This window comes from Lutra lutra, chromosome 1 (genome assembly GCF_902655055.1).
Source record: "Lutra lutra chromosome 1, mLutLut1.2, whole genome shotgun sequence".
Lineage (NCBI taxonomy): Eukaryota > Metazoa > Chordata > Mammalia > Carnivora > Mustelidae > Lutra > Lutra lutra.
In genome coordinates, this window is record NC_062278.1 from 200925961 (window position 1) to 200944775 (window position 18815).

General features: G+C 43.1%; 1 protein-coding gene across 1 annotated transcript; it reads left to right on the forward strand.

The window, feature by feature from the left end:
- The first annotated feature begins 894 nt into the window (after positions 1–894).
- On the forward strand, positions 895–18378 carry ACTR8 (actin related protein 8). Its single transcript, XM_053447780.1, is given in 21 exon segments — positions 895–1166; positions 4643–4813; positions 6293–6353; positions 6356–6402; positions 7029–7133; positions 7360–7533; positions 10003–10096; positions 10312–10344; positions 10347–10443; positions 11925–11998; positions 12001–12077; positions 12790–12858; positions 12860–12882; positions 13765–13909; positions 14846–14942; positions 14945–15015; positions 15017–15110; positions 15829–15922; positions 15924–15955; positions 15958–15989; positions 16839–18378. Coding segments are annotated over 21 exon segments (1863 nt in total). The 5' UTR covers positions 895–1037; the 3' UTR covers positions 16983–18378.
- Positions 18379–18815: the final 437 nt, after the last annotated feature.

The following is an 18815-nucleotide window of genomic DNA, read 5'->3' on the forward strand; positions in this document are numbered from 1 at the left end:
TTTCTAGGCTGTAGTTAGTTTAGATTCTGTTCCATAAGCCAGGAAACAAAGCATTGGTTTAATTTTTGAGAATACTCATTGGTGCTATTATATGGAGTGCTGGGTATGTAGTACTGATTGTCTTTTTTTTTTTTTTTTTCATTGTCTTAACTACATACTTTAAAACCTGACACTTGGGCAACGGACTGAAGAACAGACTGAAAGAAGACAAGACCAAGCAGGGAGTTGGGTTAAAAGACTGTTACAGTGCCGGTGAGATGGTAGTTTGGGCTAAGTAGTAGCAGTAGGAATGGAGAAGTGGGTTCGTTCAAGATGTATTTTAGCGACAACAGGATTTGCTGATGGATTGGACAACTGAAGAATCGAAGTGTTATTTACCGAGATGGTGAGAGAGACTGTAGTGTTGGGGTGTGGGGGCGGGACAGATCAAGAGTTACAGTTTGGGCTCATTTAAGTTTGCAATGCCTTGTGGATATCCAAATGGAGATAGCAGGCAATTGGCTGTCAGTCTGGATCTCAGGGAGACTTCCAGACGGGAATCATGTATTTGGGAGTTATCTTCATACGTAAAGCCATGGAAACTGGATAAATTCGCGCAAGGGATGTGGAGTGAGGCGCCCTAATTCAAGAACACCTTAACGTTAGAGGCTGGACTGAGCATCACCAGCGCAGTATGAGAACTAGAATATGCGTGGGGTCTGGGAGGCCAGTAAAGAATCTGTGAGCTAAGCCAAAAACCGCGTACCCGCTGCTCCTGCGTGAGCGCTCGAAATAAAAACAAGTCGGCCCTGGGCAGGCTACCGTCAGGACCAATCGCAGCAACACTCACTCATCACGCCCTACCCCGCCCCGCCCCCTCCTCCGGATGGCTCCGCCCCTCCGCTTTCCCGGAAGTCTCCGGGGTAGCTGCCCGGCGGCCATCTTGGTTGCGGGAAGGCCGGCTGGAGGTTGCGCGTGCGCGGGGGCCTCTCCAGCTCCGCCGGCGCGGCGCTCCGCGTCGCTGAGGGTGGAGGCCGGTAGGCGTCGCCGGGCCCGCAATGACCCAGGCGGCGAAGGGGGACGGGGAGAGAGAGAACGGGAAGGAGAAGGGCGGGGAGAAGGAGAAGGAGCAGCGCGGCGTGAAAAGGCCCATCGTGCCCGCGCTAGTGCCGGAGTCGCTGCAGGAGGTGAGGCGCGGCGCCGGGGGCGGGTCTCGGTGAGGGCCTTCCGGCCGGGCGGGAGAGAGGAGGCAGGCGGGGGAAGGGAGGGAGGTGGTGACGCGAGGCTTCCGGCCCCCCCCCCACAACCTTGGTGGTTGGTGCAAGCGGTAGTTCCCTCCCCGGCCGGCCGCGGAACCGGAACCAGGACCGGGCTTTCACCCGCCTTCCACGCTGCCCTGGGGTGTCCTTGACCGCAGATAGTTTGGCACCGGGCAGAGACAGTTGGCGGGGCAGGCGTATTCCTTTGTGAAGGAGAGACCTCAGGGCGTGGCGTCCAGTTCAAGCATAACGCTAGGAAAATCCAAGGCTGGCGACTGTGTGAATAGACGTGAAGAGTTTGTGTGTCAGAACCAGAGCAAGAGCAAATCCTGCTAACCAGAAAGAATTATTTGGAGTTGCAGGGCAAGCACGGAGCACGTGTGTGTGCTTATGATCAGTGAAAAAAATCAATGTTCCCGTAGGAAAATGGGCAAATTCACAGCAAAAGTAAGGAGGCATTGAAATGTTCAGTTTCATGTTGACCGTCTCTGAGGCAGTTCCTGACTGGTGGGTGGGTTAAGGATAACACCCAGCCGGCCAGGCAGCCGTAGGATATATACAGCACCCTGTCCCCGTAAACCCCCGAGGGTGGTTCTTCCCGTGGTACAGGCCTCAGTTTCTCCACCCATGGAGTTGAGGCAGCAGAGTGGCTGGTCTGTAAGGGCCTTGCCAGTTCTCACCCTCTAGGATTCCCTCATCTGTGAGTGGGAGGGCAGGAGGGTAGAGCTCACAGTTGGGCATGGGGCAGCAGGTATTAGGGCAGGCTTGGGCCGGGCTAGTGCCAGAAGAGGTCATAGGGAAGTGTTGGGCACGCACCGCAGGTACCCCTTTTAGCCCTGATGGCCTGGGATGGTTTGAAAAGGAAGTGACCTCAGGACCACGACCTGAAGAATGATTAGGAGTCAGGGGAATCTCAGGGAAGGAGAACAGTGTGGAAGTGACCTGGGCCAGGAGGCGAATGTGAAGTTTTTGGTGATCATATGAAGTTTTGGCATCAGGATGTCTGGAAGTGAGGAAGAAGGTGCAAAAGGTGACGCTGGAGATCTTAGCAGAGCCTATCACAAGAGTCTCAAAACCCAGAGTCAGTGTCTTCTGGAAGGCAGTGGAGAACTTTGGAAGAGCTAGCCAGACTGACTAACTGGCTGAGTCCTCACAGTAACTGTGGTGGGAGCTTCATCCAGACGGAAGTGCTGCAGTATGAATTGGAAGCCAGGTCTGTGAATCCATAGCCTGGGCCCTTAATCACTCTAGCGGCATTTCCTTAACGTCAGTCGTCAGTCTGTTGTAGAACACCCTTTAGTTTGTTAGTTTGTTGTTAAACAAACACCCTTTTGTTTAGTTAGTACCTTTTTACTCAGTCTTACTTAAGTGGTACTATTCTGGGAAATGATTTGTGGGACCTACCCAGCTAGTTTTTTTCCCTAATATGTTAATATAAATATGGAATTATTAAAAAATATTTGTTCACACTTTTGGAAACCTGCCATTCCTAACCCCAGAGCTTTCCAGTCAATGTGCTGCGGCCTGTGTGCTGTAAATGAGGTACAGGTATCCCTGACGGCAAGCAGCTTCATCTTTTTTCTCCACTCTACTGGACAGATGTCGCCCATATTCCAGAAAAGCTCGGGAAGTCCTGTTTAACATCATGCCAACCCCATGGAAGAGGTGCATTCAGCAGACAATTTCTAGGCTCCTTTATGCCTTCTGCTGGGCACAGAGTAGTGAACAAGACACAAGTGATCCCTTCTTACATGAAGGTTTTTTTCTGTTGGCGGGGCAGACAGTAACTAATTACAGGCATGACAGTTGCCGTGAAAATTATATTGCACAGGGAAAACAAACTAGTCTAATAACATTTAACTTCAGAACTGAAGGGAGAAGTAAGATTTACCAGGGAGAAAGGACGTGGCAGGCAGAGGGAGTTAACCTGTGTGCAGACCTAGAAGTCATGATGGTGAGTTAAGAAATCAAGAGAGATCTAGATTAAGAAGGTTAAAGAGACCAGAAAGGAGGTGGTTCTCGAGTAAGGCTAGAGAAGTAGACCGGATATTGATTTCAACAGGTTCTGGCCTTTATCTTATGGGCAAGCTAGGAAATGTAAATGGAGACGTGGAAGAAGAGTAGGGCAGGCTAAGAAGTTGTGCAGGAGTGGTGGTTCTCCAAGAGGGATCCTGTTGTCAGGGATCATCAGGGGTTCTTTCCCTGCTCTCCACTGAAAGTCCCCCAACTGATTCAGATTATGTTCTGCCCCCTTTGCAAATTACATATCTGAAACAATTACCATCTAAACGTAAAGCCCACAGGTAATCACTCCACGTCCTGACATATGCCGCTTTGTCATTTCTTGTTCACCACTTCCCAAGAGTGGATGCAAGAGTGAAATGCAGCAAAGTTTTCACACCCTTGAGGACAGAATAGTGAACTCTGGCATTTTAACCTCAAACTTTTGCCAGATTAGGTGAATAGCACAGAACTAATGAGGGGTAAAGTGTTTCAAAAACAATGACCAGGGGCGCCTGGGTGGCTCAGTGGGTTGGAGCCTCTGCCTTCGGCCCGGGTCGTGGTCCCGGGGTCCTGGGATCGAGCCCCAAGTCGGGCTCTCTGCTCGGTGGGGGGCCTGCCTCCCCCTTCTCTCTGCGGAGGGCCTCTCTCCTGCTTGTGATTTCTGTCTGTCAAATAAAAAAAACAAAAACAAAACAAAAACAACAACCAAAATGTGGTTTATGCATACACTCAGAAGTAGTTGACGTATAAAGCCTTACTTTCCAGCATTACAAAATAATAATTCTGTGCTTATGTGAATTTCTTCCCTAACCTGTTCGATCAGTAGTTGTTAAACCTGAGTAGTCATGATGATCACCTCAGGAACTTTTGAAAGTTGCAGATATCTAGGCTCCTTCTCTGAAAATTCTGAATCAAAATTTGTAGTGTAGGCTTAGAGTCTAGCTTGCTTTTTTTTTTTTTTTTTTTTTTTTTAATCTACAAGCATCTTTAGGTGATTCAAATGTAGCTAGTATTTTGCTAGTCATAGTATTCCCTACGCTTACTCCTTGTCTGTTTCCCCTAGTAGACTAAAAGGTCTCTGGTGGTTGGGATTTTGTCTTGATCACCATTGTACCCGCAGTACTGGCACAGAAATGCTCAGTAATTGTAGGTTAACTTATATTGGATATTTATCGTTTTGTTCATTTGAACAGATGTTGACCTGTGTACTGAGTCAGATACTGGAAAAGAGTTTGCATTCTGCAGAGAGCAATAATTGGTTGCCTCTCAGAGAGCTACCTTCACTGAATTATTTTGAAACCTGTGAGTCTGGTAGTCTTTATAGGAGACTCACTTCTTAGTCTAGCCTGTTACCTGTATGTTATTTACTAAGGTCACACTCCCGTGTTTTATATTCGCAGCAAATCCAGAGCAACTTCATTGTTGTCATACATCCAGGTTCAACAACCTTAAGGATTGGTCGAGCCACAGACACACTTCCTGCCAGCATTCCTCATGTCATTGCACGAAGGCACAAACAACAAGGGCAGCCGCTATATAAGGACAGCTGGCTCCTAAGGGAAGGACTAAATGTAAGTCAGAAATGGAGGATCTGGAGCACTTGGGTGGCTCAGTTGGTTAAGCGACTGCCTTTGGCTTAGGTCATGATCCTGGAGTCCCAGGATCAGGAGTCCTGCACAGGCTCCCTGCTTAGCAGAGAGTCTGCTTCTCCCTCTGACTCTCCCCCTTCTCATGCTTGCTCGCTCTCTCTCTCTCTCTCTCTCTCTCTGGTTCTCTCATTCTCTCTCTCAAATAAATAAAATCTTAAGAAAGAGAGAAAAGAAAAGAAAAGAAATGGAGGATCTGGAGAGAAAGCCCAAGGTGATTTTCCTGGGAGAGCTTAGACTTTCAAGTATGCTGTGTATACTTGAATTAACATCTTCATAGCTTTAATGTGTTTCACAATAATAACATTCAGGGTTACAAGTAGCATTTTTCATGTGAGCTAGTGGTTTTAGATTGTAGAGAAATAATTATGACAAAAGCAAATAAAATGATTTTAACCCATCAGCATGAATTGGGTATTGATGAAGGAGATTTTTAATGGAAGGTACAGAATTGTCACTCACTTACTGATGCATTAAGGTCTCTTAACAGACATATTTTTCTCTTCCAGATACTTAGAGTTTATATTGAGTTTGTATTTTCAATCCATAAGCAAATCGAATTGTTACAATCACTTTCTCCAGTTTTAGATCAAATTATAATATAAAGGCAAGACTGTATATATCCTTGCAGTTAGCATTTACTTTATCCTACCTTGCAGATAGTAATTATCAGAAACATTTTTCATGGTAGATGTGAAAATATGGGTATTGCATTGTAATCCACTTTTAAGTTTTAAATGAAAGATAGTTTTAGGAACTTGAAGTTTCTATACTTCTGTTAGCTTTAAGGTTCCACTTTTTTTTAGCAAGACTACCTAAGTCCATTTCTAAGCTAAAGTGTAACTTGAGGGTGTAAGAGTGTAAATCCATTTCTATCATTGGATCTTACACTTCTACAATAGGACATAAATCTCAGGAGTAAAAGTTGATAGAAAACAGTAACTTTTCCATGGAGCTATTTATAGATGTGCTCTTTATAGTGTTACGGGGACTTGAATACCTGCTGAATAAACAAAATAACCCGAGTGAATAAAACGTTGTTACAAAATTATAAATATGAGAATATGGAAATGTTTGGAAAAGTCTCTAAAATACTCTGTAAATACTAAGTAGCTATCCAGTGCTTAGTGCCATGAACAGTTTTATCACTTAAACTTCACTTAAGGTTATAGATTTTGCAAATAGTTGGTTTATGGTAAGGGTTCCTTTCTGACTTTTTATTTATAAAGAATAAAAAGATTACTTTGAATCCTAAAGATTGATACATATGGCAGAAATTAAGGAAATGCAGCTACTTGTTTATGAGAGGGCATTTCCTCTCCATAGATTAAATCAGTAGTTTGCCACATTGCATTCTTTTTTCACTAAATCTTTGTGCCGCTCATCTTTCACTTTTCTCCCCAGAAACCAGAAAGTAATGAACAAAGACAAAATGGCCTTAAAATGGTGGATCAAGCAATATGGTCTAAAAGATGTCAAATGGTACAAGACGGATTCCCGTGTCCCCTGAACAGGTTCAGTCTTCACTCTTTCTTCAGATTCATTCTGTCACCGCTGTTCTGTCAATAAGTGCTATTCATGATTTCATTATGCAAACTAAAGATGGGATTTCTTTAAAAAAGGAAGAAAACCATTCATAACCACCTACATAATAACCAAATCAGTGTCACAAATGCTTGGGCAAGATGAATAATTTAAAAGATGGTGTTTCTTGGCAAGTTGATAAAATTTATAGTGTACTTGAGAGTCTTAAGTGTGTAATTCCAAGATCTTCGTGGGAAGCAATATTCTTACTACATGTGCCATTTTAATATGATAAAAAATACTATTAGAAATGGACATGAGTTGGTATGATACATAAATGTATATTCAGCTTTAAACAGAGTGCAGTATTAATTTTTGGACTGGCTATGAATCACAGCCTAGGCATTAAAACCCAGGGGAAAAAAATCACAATTTTGGAAAAGGCCAAAAGACTCTTTTTGTGACCAGTTATTATTTTGCCAATATTAGGATTTGTGATTTAGTTTTGCTACTGTATCTGGTCTATGAGAGAGCGGAGAAAAGAGGATTCATACTACATTTCTCTTCCCCTCCCCCTTTTTTCTTACGTAAATTTTCAGATAATTTGTTGTTTCAGGCACGCTCCTACAACAAGCAGATGCGACCTGCAATTTTAGATCACTGTTCTGGAAATAAGTGGACAAACACATCTCATCATCCGGAGTTTTTGGTGGGAGAAGAGGTAGGCAAATTTGCAGTGCTGTCCAGTTCTAGTGTTTCCTAGAGTTCATAATCTCTCTTGCAGGCCCAGATACACTGGCTCCTGTGATGTTAGATTCTCCACTCTCAACATTTGGAATAGTCAGCAAATGTTAATCATAACTCTGGCCCTAGATTTTTTTTAATGTGAATCCAGAAAACGCCCAAGAGAAGTTTTAACAATGTATTCATCTCCCCATCTTTTCTAGGCCTTGTACGTTAATCCATTGGACTGTTACAATATTCACTGGCCTATCAGAAGAGGTCAGTTAAATATTCACCCGGGACCTGGGGGCTCCCTTACTGCTGTTCTGGCAGATATTGAAGTAATATGGTCTCACGCAATCCAAAAATACTTGGAAATCCCGCTGAAAGATTTAAAGGTGAGCTAAAATTCAGTTACCTGAACTGACTTTAAGAGTCTTGATCAGGGGGCGCCTGGGTGGCTCAGTGGTTAAAGCCTCTGCCTTCGGCTCAGGTCATGATCCCAGGGTCCTGGGATCGAGCCCCGCATTGGGCTCTCTGCTCAGCAAGGAGCCTGCTTCCTCCTCTCTCTCTCTGCCTGCCTCTCTGCCTACTTGTGATCTGTCAAATAAACAAATAAAGATCTTTAAAAAATTAAAAAAAAAAAAAAAGAGTCTTGATCAGTAAAAGAACATATCAGTGAGTTGTTTGTAATCTAGTGTCCTTGAAGCATTCAGGGATAGCTTGAGGATAGCTTTCCTTCTTCACTGACTTCATCTCTGGTGATTTCTCTTTTTCTTATTTTGTTTTTTTCTATTGTGTCCTATCTGCTGCTCTGCAACCAGAAGGCTTGCTCATGTTATATCTTCTCTTTGGACCTTTTTCAGTTCACATTTGTTGTCTTACTTTAATTTCACAAGGTTTTTGGTTTTGTTTTTGTTTTCCTTTTTTGGTTGAAATATAGATGAGACACAAAGTTTTATCAGTTTTAGGTGTACAACACAGTGATTGGACACTTTGTACATAATGTGGTCGCCCCAAGGTAGGTACCGTCTGTCACCACACAGTGCTATTACAGTACTATTGACTGTACTCCCCTGTGCTGAGGTATCTTTCATCCCCATGGCTTATTCATTCCATAACTGGCCATTATCTCCCATTCCCTTTCACCCATTTTGCCATCCCCCTCCCTCTCTCTACTCTGACAGCCACCAGTTCATTCTCTGTATTTATGGGTCTGTTTCTGCTTTTTTTGGTTTGTTTTGTTTTTTAGATTCCGCATATAAGTGAATTCATGTGGTAATTGTTTTTCTCTGACCAGTTTCACTTAGCATAAGGGTCCTGTAGGTCCACTCAAGTTGTTGCAAATGGCAAGATCTTATTACTTTTTATGGTTGAGTAATATTCCATTGTATATACATACCACATCTTCTTTTTTTTTTTTTTTTTTTTGGTAAAGATTTTATTTATTTATTTGACAGAGATCACAAGTAGGCAGAGAGATAGGCAGAGAGAGGGGGGAAGCAGGCTCCCTGCTCAGTAGAGAGCCCGATGCGGGGCTCGATCCCAGGACTCTGAGATCATGACCTAAGCTGAAGGCAGAGGCTTTAACCCACTGAGCCACCCAGGCGCCCCATACCACATCTTCTATACCCATTAATCTATTGACGTACACTGAGGTTGCTTCCATATCTGGGCTGTTGTAAACACTGCTGCAGTGAACATGGCTGTACATGTATTCTTTCAAATTACTGTTTTAATTTTCTTTGGGTAATAGCCAATAGTGGAATTAGTGGGTCATGTATTATTTCTATTTTTAATTTTTTAGGACTCTCCATTCTGTTTTCCATAGTAGCTATACCAATTTACCTTCCCACTTTTTCTCTACATCCTCCCCAACACTTATTATTTCTTGTCTGTTTGGTAGTAGTCATTCGGACAGGTGCGAGGTGATAGCTCATTGTGGTTTTGACTTGCGTTTCCCTGTTAATGAGTGATGTTGAGTGTCTCTCCGTGTCTTTTGGCCATCTGCCTGTGTTCTTTGGAAAAATGTCTATTCAGATCCTCCGCCCGTATTTTTAATTGGATTATTTGTTTTTCTGGTTGAGTTGTGTAAGTTCTTTATATATTTTGACAATATATTAATCTCTTATCAAATATATCATTTGCAGATACCTTCTCCAGCTAAGTAGGTTGTCTTTTTATTTTGTTGATGGTTTCCTTCTCTGTGCAAACTTTTTATTTTGGTGTAGACCTACTAGTTTAATTTTGCTTTTGTTTCCTTGCCTCAGGAGACATCTCTAGAAAAATTGGGGCTGTTGTCAAAGAACTTGCCTATGTTTTCTTCTAGGAGTTTATGGATTCAGGTCTCACATTTATGTTTTTAACCCATTTTGAGTTTATTTTTGTCATGGCGTGAGAAAGTGGTCCAATTTCATTCTTTTGCATGTAGCTGTCCAGTTTTCCCAGCACCATTTAGTGAAGACACTCTTTCCCATTGCATATTCTTGCTGCCTTTGTCGGAGATCAATTTATCGCTTAAGTGTGGGTCTATTTTTGGGCTCTGTTGTGTTCCATTGGTCTGTGTATTTTTGTGTCTTTACCATACTGTTTTGATTATTATAGCTTTGTAGTATATCTTGAAATCTTGGATTGTGATACCATTTCACAGTTTTTAATATTTTAAAGGGGGGGAAAACCCACACAGTTTCAAAATTTTCTATTTTTTGTTGAACCTATAAGATAGCAGAGAGGTTTGAGCTTTTGTTCTGGGCCTCTAACCATTGCTGCCATCCTTTAGAGAGAATTGTCTCTGAAGACAAGTATAGTGACATTTATTTTGACCAGATTTTAATATTAACTGTTTTGTTGTTCTTCTTCTTTTTTAGTATTATAGATGTATCTTGCTAATTCCTGATATCTATAATAAACAGCATGTGAAAGAATTAGTGAATATGATCCTAATGAAGATGGGTTTTTCAGGTAAGTCTGGATATTCCAGAGAAAGCTGCTTGAGATGAGATTTGTTTTTCTTTTTTACTGACGTTAATCTAAGTCAGTGCTGTATTGAAATGCTTATTCTGAGTGTCTCAGCCTTGCTTAGACAATTGCCCAGGGGTTCCCAGACTTTAACTGATGATTCGTCCTTGGCTCTTTACTGCTCCCTAGCTGATTGCTTCTCTGCCTTTGTGTTTCAGGGATTGTGGTCCATCAGGAGTCTGTCTGTGCCACCTTGGAAGTGGTTTAAGCAGCACATGTATCGTAGATGTTGGAGACCAGAAGACAAGTGTGTGCTGTGTGGAGGATGGGGTCTCTCATCGGAATACTCGGTAAGAACCTTGGAAAGTTGCGTTCTCTGCTCCTTCTCCCCTCATAGCCTATGTTGCTATAAAGCATTAGAAGCTAAAAAGAAAATTTTTTATAAGGAATTATATATTCAAAATTTGCATAGTATACCCAGATTGGGGAAGTACAAATTCTAGGAAGGCTATAAACCACTGATTTTATCCTTCCTGTTAGAACTCTCCACTGTGAGTTCACATCAGCAGCTCCTAAAAATCCTAGCTTGCATTGTGTGCTTTCCCACGAAGGCAGCTCTTTGTCGTGCTGTGGTCTGCTGTAGACATACCAGTTTGCTCACAGCAAAGCTCCATTTAGGCAGGCCATGTTGGGGAAAAGAGGTTTTCAATTCTGAATTCTCTTTCTAGCATTGTGAGTATTTGCTTTTATCATAATTATTCAGTGAGTGATGAGTAGCTTTCTGGTCAAGTCCCTTTATAATGTCATCACTGATACAAGAGGTAATAAAATAACTCTCAGGAGCAGGTTTGTTGCTTCTCCTTCCTGCGACAAGCCCAGCACGGGGTGAGCACACTCAGGCAGTGCACAGGATCTCTGCAGCAATTATGTGCTCCCAGGAAGGCTTCTTTAGGATGCTGTAGTTCTTCCTATCCCTCATGTTGATAGTTCGAGATGCAGGGTATAGAAACATTTAAAAGAGGAGCTAAGCAGTCCATAAGAACGGTTGATCTGTTGCCTCGCACCCCAGATTATGATACATTCTAAAATCCAGCATACATTCATTTGGCTCATCCATTGCTTATATGTTACTTAATGCTTTTGGTTCTCAAAATATGGAGAAACACTGGGCCTGGGTCTCCCACCTCTAAAATAACATGGCAGGGCTTTTCCCAAACCATAGAACCATTCAGTTAGTGGGTAGTATACACTTTAAAGTTTTCTCCTATGAGTTTGTCTTGTGGTGTCACTGCCTGTCAACTTGATATACTGGTGAGTATGGACAGGCAGACAACTCTCATATGGTAAATAGAATGTCTTAGAAATGAGTGCATTTAGTTGTGAGTATTCTGTTTCTTGGAACTTTTTTGCAAATAGCATGACTGCTGCTAGATGCCCACCACTGGTCTTTTGCTAGAGTTCCATTTCTACCTCCCATCCATCCATCCTGTCCTTTCATTTTTTTTTTTTTTTTTAAGATTTTATTTATTTGTTTGACAGAGAGATCACAAGTAGGCAGAGAGGCAGGCATAGAGAGAGGGAAGCAGGCTCCCCTCTGAGCAGAGAACCTGATGTGGGGCTCTATCCCAGGACCCTGAGATCATGACCCGAGCCGAAGGCAGAGGCTCAACCCAATGAGCACTCAGGCGCCCCCTGTCCTTTCATTTTTATTCCTACTGTAAACATCCTTTGAGACTTGTCATGTTTCACTGTGCCCCGATTGAGTTTTTGAAATGCCCTTCGTACCTTCTTGACCAACAGATTACCCACCTGCCTTTTCTTCTAACTCTAGCCTCTGTCTGGCCTATGGGGGGTCTGACGTGTCAAGGTGTTTCTACTGGCTGATGCAGCGAGCCGGGTTCCCTTACGAGAATGCCAGCTAACAAATAAAATGGATTGTCTTCTTCTGCAGCACCTTAAAGAAACTTTTTGTCATTTAGATCAGGTGAGAGCAAATCAAAATGCTGGTTATTTGTGTTTCTGGGAAAATTTTAAGATATTTCAAAGGCAATTAAAAATATAATAGTATTATGCTAACCTTTCAACCTAAGTTGAGAGGGGCTTGAAGTTCTTAAGGAGTGCGAGTGTTTTGGTAAGGTCAGCACTGTTAGGTTGTCTCAGGTTCTAGAAATACAGCTGGCTTTTCAAAGAAAAGTTATTTAGCAAATTTGTCTCTCTTTAGAGATGTCAGGTGTAATGAATGTATAGGTACGGACGTGTAATAAAATGGCATCTGTTGAAGCACTTTCTTAGTGTTGTGAACAGTCAACATGTTAACATTGCCATATGTGGACTTCTACCTTCTTATGCTTTCTGTTTCAGGTCTTTTTCTTTTCCCTGACACTTTTCAAGCAATCTAATTCTAAATAACAAAATTTTGAGAAAACCTAAGACTGGGTATCATTTCCCAGTTACTGAGGGAATTGACTTACTGATTTAGGTCCTTGTTGAAGATGGTAGAAATTTCAGAAAAGTTGAAAGGGAAGCAGGGTACTTTTGGACTCCTGTTTTACTAAGTTCCAGTTGTAACGGGAGGATAAAATGGCAGAAAATTGCAGGGCAGCCTTGATAGAGGTAATTCAGATGGTGGAGAGGCTAATTGTCATTTGAGGAGTTTACATGCACTCTTCACTGACAGCATCTTTTCCTGGAATCAGGACATCTCTGGACTTCAGGATCATGAGTTTCAGATTCGCCATCCAGATTCTCCTGCCCTACTTTACCAGTTTTCGATTAGGAGATGAAAAACTCCCAGGTAATATATGGCTCTATATTTTCATGGACAGAAAGAAAGCCAGCCAGGTTCAGTAAGACTGAGAGAAAGTGTGCTTGTCTGAAACCTCATGAGGTCAGAGTGTCGACTGGCTTAGATTGTTCACTAACCAGCTTTTTAAGCACCAGTAGAAATACAGATTAGAATAGTTCCAAGGACCATCTTTTTAATTAGCCACTATATGATAGTTACTATTTAGAGAGAGGAGTACTGTTCTAACAAATTATAAAGTAGCTATTGGGCCACTTGCATTACATTTTTTTTTTTTTAAGATTTTTTATTTATTATTTGACAGACAGAGATCACAAGTAGGCAGAGAGGCAGGCAGAGAGAGAGGAGGAAGCAGGCTCCCTGCTGAGCAGAGAGCCTGATGCGGGGCTTGATCCCAGACCCTGGGATCACGACCCGAGCCGAAGGCAGAGGCTTTAACCCACTGAGCCACCAGGCGCCCCCTGCATTACATTTTTTTAAAATTTTATTTATTGAGAGAGAAGGAGCAGGGAGAGGGAGAGCAGACTTCCTACTTAGGGAGCACATGTGGGGTTCGATCCTGGGACGCTGAGTCATGACCTGAGCAGAAGGCAGATATTTGAGCCACCCAGGCATCCCAGCACTTGCATTATATTTGCTTTGACATTTCTCTCTGGTGTCATATCACTCACTCAGTTGGATGATTTCTGTAAGTTTTCTGGCCTCTTGTGCAATGAGGAAATAATGCTACTCCCAAAAGTGAGTGCTTATTTAGTCTGCCTTCTAGGATCTGATCTGCCAGCTTTGTTTTGGGAAGAACAGAATTTAATGGATCAGTTTTTTCAGAAGGGAGTGTCCTTGGTTGATCATTTTTTTTTTCCTTCCTTGCACAGGCCCCAATGGCTTTGTTTTACCCTGCAACTTTTGGAATTGTTGGACAGAAAATGACAACTTTGCAGCACAGATCCCAGGGAGACCCTGAGGATCCTCATGATGAGCATTACCTGCTAGCCACACAGAGCAAGCAGGAACAGGTCTGCAGTGATTCCAGTGTGAGAGGGGGCAGCCTTGCCCACTGCAGCAGTTTGCCTGTCATTAATAGATCATTGGCAGTCACTGCAAAATGACTGCATGCTAAAGCTAATACTGTTTTTAGAACTGTATATGAAATGAAGTCTAAATTCAAATCCAGATGACAGATTTCTTTATTCAGCAGACGTTAATTCAATTTTCAGAATACCAGTCCATACATTTAAAAGTTAATTTAATGAAGATACTTCTTTTTGGTGTATACATTATTTCTTTTTCAGTAGGGGCATGTTTTCAGTAAATCTCACCTATTTTAAAATTATAACTTAAATGGTATGTAATGTAATGTAATGTAATGTAATGGTAGCACAAACTGAATTCTTTTGTCCAGAGCTAATGGTCCCAGTAATAGGATGTCTGATGCAGGGGCACAGAAGCTCTTCCCTGCCAATGAAACAGCAGCTCTGATGAAGAGAGGAGGGCTCTAAACCTTTTCTAGTCCTTGTCCCTGAGCATGAGGTGGTTAGATCAGGTCTGAAAATGAGGGTTCCACAGTAGCCACAGGCGCAAGAATCTTACTGAAATACTCCACTTAAAAATTCTGTTCAAGGGGGAAATGCCCATGTACACTGATGTATCAGTTTTAAATCCAATGGGTGATAGTAAGGTCGTGAGACTTGCCCTGACTGTTATTGGACTACTTGGAATCGTCAGCACATCCTCCTCTTTTGCACACCGCATTTCAGTACCAGGCGAGCTGGGAGTGGGTCTGGGTGGTTGGCTGTGAACTGGCAATGCGTTCCCTTGCACCACAGTGATGACCTTTGTTTACGGTGGTGTAAATAGTGCCTCAAGGAGGGGTGGCATCTAGCTGGGAAACACCCACACTGTTCTGTGACAGTCCTACCATCCACTTGATTGTCCTTTTGCTTGATTTAAAGTCTGCCAAAGCTACTGCTGACCGAAAGTCTGCGTCCAAACCCATTGGATTTGAGGGGGATCTTCGTGGCCAGTCTTCCGATCTTCCAGAAAGACTCCATGCCAGGAGGTGGATTTGGGATCCTCCCCGGGAGACTGTCTGATGGCTGGCAATGAATCTGAGGAGGCTCTACACAGCACTGATGTCCAGGAAGACTGCCATCTCACTGTTTGAAGGGAAAGCCCTGGCCTGGATTAAAGCCATTCTTCACAGCATCGACTGCTGTTGTAAGCATGTTTTGGAGGCTGGTCAGGTGAAGGGGGTCAAGCTAGAGTGTGGTTGTGCAGCATAGCGTATGCATTGAGAAACTGGAGCTCCTGCTTTGTGCTCACATTGTCTGGTGTTAGGAATCGGTTCCTGGCCTTGTTGGGCATACAGCCTACTACTAGGGGAGACCGAAGACGTTAAATTGCCCCACACGTTGGAACTCACAACTGTAGCAGGGGCTGCAAAATCAAACTAAAGGTACTGGCTCTCAGAGCTTCTGATAGGATTTAGTGAGGGATTTTTATTAGAAAGAAGTGTGGAGGGTGGGAGGCTTGCCAGGGAAGCCTTCCTGGGGAAGAGCCACTTGAGAGATCTAGGAGGTGAGTGGGGGTTAGCCTGTCACAGGATGGCATTCCAGGCAGAGGAAGAGGCCTGTGTGGAGGCAGTGTGGCTGGGGGGCAAGGGGCCAGGATGGAGCTAGAGAAGCCGTGTATACGTGCCACATTGGACGTTGTAGGTCCCTGTGGAGATTTTGGTCCTAATCCTGCAAGTAGCAGGGTGCCGTATGGTAGCAACTTGTTCACTTTGGTGTTTACAAGGTTCTTCTGTTTGCATTGCTGAGGATGGGTTGGAGAGAGATCTTTGAGGAGGCTCTTAAGCAAGAGATGGTGGTGACTTGGCCCAGGGTGGTGGTGGATATGGAGAGAAAAGAGTTGAAGACTATCCTTGTCTTTTCAGCATCTGATGATACCAAAAAGAAGATGTACAGTTCCATCCTCGTGGTGGGAGGTGGTTTGATGTTTCATAAAGCTCAAGAATTTCGCAACATAGAATCTCAACAAAATGCCACCTTCATTCAGGCGAATTATGAAAATGTGGATGTGATCACAAGGCCCAAGGTCTGTTGTTCATGGTGCAGTTGAATTATATGTACATAAAACCAGGACTGATTCTTTATAATGTTGTATGTGGACAGATAAAATCCTGGGAGCCATGAGCTTGCATCTGGGCAGCTCTTAATTAAGGGTTTGGGCAAGTGGAAAAATTTCAGTAGGTCACAGATTTGGTGCAAGGAGCTTTGGGCTAGGGGTCTGGAGTCCTGGGTGTTCGCAGGACTCCGGACCCCTGGGTGTCCCTGCTGTGCTCTTCAGACTTGCATGACTGACTTCCAAAGCCATGCCTTTGGAAAAGGACTGGATAGGCCAAGAAGACTGGCTGGTCTCCCGTCAGCCAGAACAACTCCAGTTTTCGCTTTCCTATCAAGGATTTGTTGCTGGTCCTGGACGAGGGCATATTTACAGATTCCTTCTGGCTGAACTATCTCGGAAGAAACACAGACCCTGGAATTTAGAAAGAGACTGTTGTCTGTATTTCATTATATCCTACGAACAATTCATGGGGATGTTCTTACTTAATTTTAATCCTGAGGAAGGGGTAATGGGATATATTTATTCCATTCTAACTTCAGAATAATGATTTCCTTATGTATGTTCCTGCACATGGGCACCTGTTTGTGGAATTACAGTGAGTAGTAGCATCTTCAGTAGTAAACACTGAAGTTCTCTTATCAGTTGGAACAGAAGGTTGTCTGTAGTTCATGGTCCTCTATGGATGAGTCTTTAATGCAGGTTGAAAATCTGGCTTTTTAGGTATTGACTCAGCAGGGTTTTTTTAGCCCCCAAATTCAAGGAAATGATTAAATATACATCTTGTCTACTTTTGCTGAAATATCTTCTTCACTTCCCTAGGACATGGATCCCCGGCTGATCGCATGGAAAGGAGGGGCCGTGCTGGCTTGTTTGGACACCACACAGGAACTGTGGATCTACCAGAGAGAGTGGCAGCGCTTCGGTGTCCGCATGTTACGAGAGCGAGCTGCTTTCGTCTGGTGAAAATGGGCAGGAAGTCACTAGAAGACCAAAAACAGGCCTCCTGGTATAAAAGACTCAAAGAATATATATATTTTAATTATTGACTTAGATGCTTATGTTTCATGGAAAATAAATGAATTTTAACTTTTACGTTGACAACAGGATATTGGTGTGAAATTATAACCTGCTTTTGTAGCCAGGACATTTACCAATAATATGAACTTAGTTTTCAGTGGTAAAATTCTCCTGCCCCTTTCTCAGGGTCGCAGGAGTCCCTGATGATGTGAAATGTTCCGGCACGCCTTGGTTTAGGTTGACCTCAGTGTCCTCAGACAGTCTTACACAGCCACAAAGGATGGGTATGTGACTCGCTGTCTGGCCGTGCCATTTTCCTCGTGTGTTAACAGCAGACACACGTTGTTTTGACTCGTGTGCTCTTAGAATTCTAAATGGGGAGAGAAAAGGTCCTTTTTTTCTTTTTCTGTTGGATTACAAAAAAGACAGTGACCAGTTGAGCTCTGGATTTCCAGAGGCAAAGATTTAAGGCTGGGCTGGCTGACTTTGTTACTCGACATGCTTCAGGGTAGGCTTGGGGAAAGAAAACAGTCCGTATCTGACCAAAACAGAACAAAAACTGAAAAGGAAAACCCATTTCCTTCCTAAAGCCAAATAGAAACAATTCAGGTGTAATTGTCATTTGTGCAGGTAAATAAGGTGACTGCCGTCTGTACCTTACCTTATAAATAAGGTGGCTGCTGCTTACCAACTTAGTCATCAAGCCCCCAATTTTCCTTTTCCTGAAGAACCAAGAGAAAGTTCTGGAACTCTTTGTGCTCAGTAAGCTCATTTGACCTTCATCTGTGAACCATCTGAAGCAAAATCTAAGTACAGACAGCTACTAGCGCCCGTGGTCCTGGCCTGATAAAGCCTTCCAAGCCCTGGTCAGAGGAAGAGACACCTTGCCTGGAGACAGAAGCCGTCAGTGAGCACAGCCACGGGCTGAGAGACCTGGGAGCACTGGGGGGATGCCTGATTCCTGCCACTCCCTGCTGGGCATCTGCTTCCACCATGTGCTCATCCCAAACTGGAGATATGGAGATAACGGGAGTGGAATGGGAGTGGCAGAGGGGGCGGGAGGTTGACAAACGTAGGGCTGGAAAAGAGATGGAGGTAAGAGTGGAATGTAGAAAGAACAGGATGGCTAGAAGTCTCAGGGCTTGGAGGAAATGCTGGTCCTGGGGCATTAGCATAGCGATGAGTTTCCCACGTATGTGATCAGTAGGCGAGGAATGAAGAAGAGTCCATCCCAATAACAAAAGGATTTTACCTTGTGGGTACTATGGAAGATATGTGCCTTCAATCTGAAGACTGTATGCTCTTTATTAACTTTTTAGCAAATAAATTTATACAATATTGATTTGTTTCTGGGCTGTCTCAACACAATTTATTCATGGCTACCCTAGTTCCAAAAGCAAAATGTATTTTTGTGTTTTTTTTTTTTTTTTTTTTTTTTTTTTTTTTTTTTTTTTTTTTTTTTTTACATAGTATAACCTATTGTTCTTATAACTGGTAGGTGTTGATTCAGAGGAAGTTGGTTTCTTGTCCAAGTTTTGACATAAGCCTTGTCTTTCTGTTACCAGCACTTATAAATGTGAAAACTGGTCATGCAAGTAAGCGATCTTAACCACATAAACATACTGCCTCAGCCATTACTAAGTGCCTACTTCTGAAGTTGGACATGGTGAGTTTTCACTCAGTGCTTCCTTATTTTGGTTTTTACTTTATCCACAAGACCTGACTCTTTAAGGATAGTTTTAACCCTTCACAAATACATACTAACAGGTACCCAAGGAA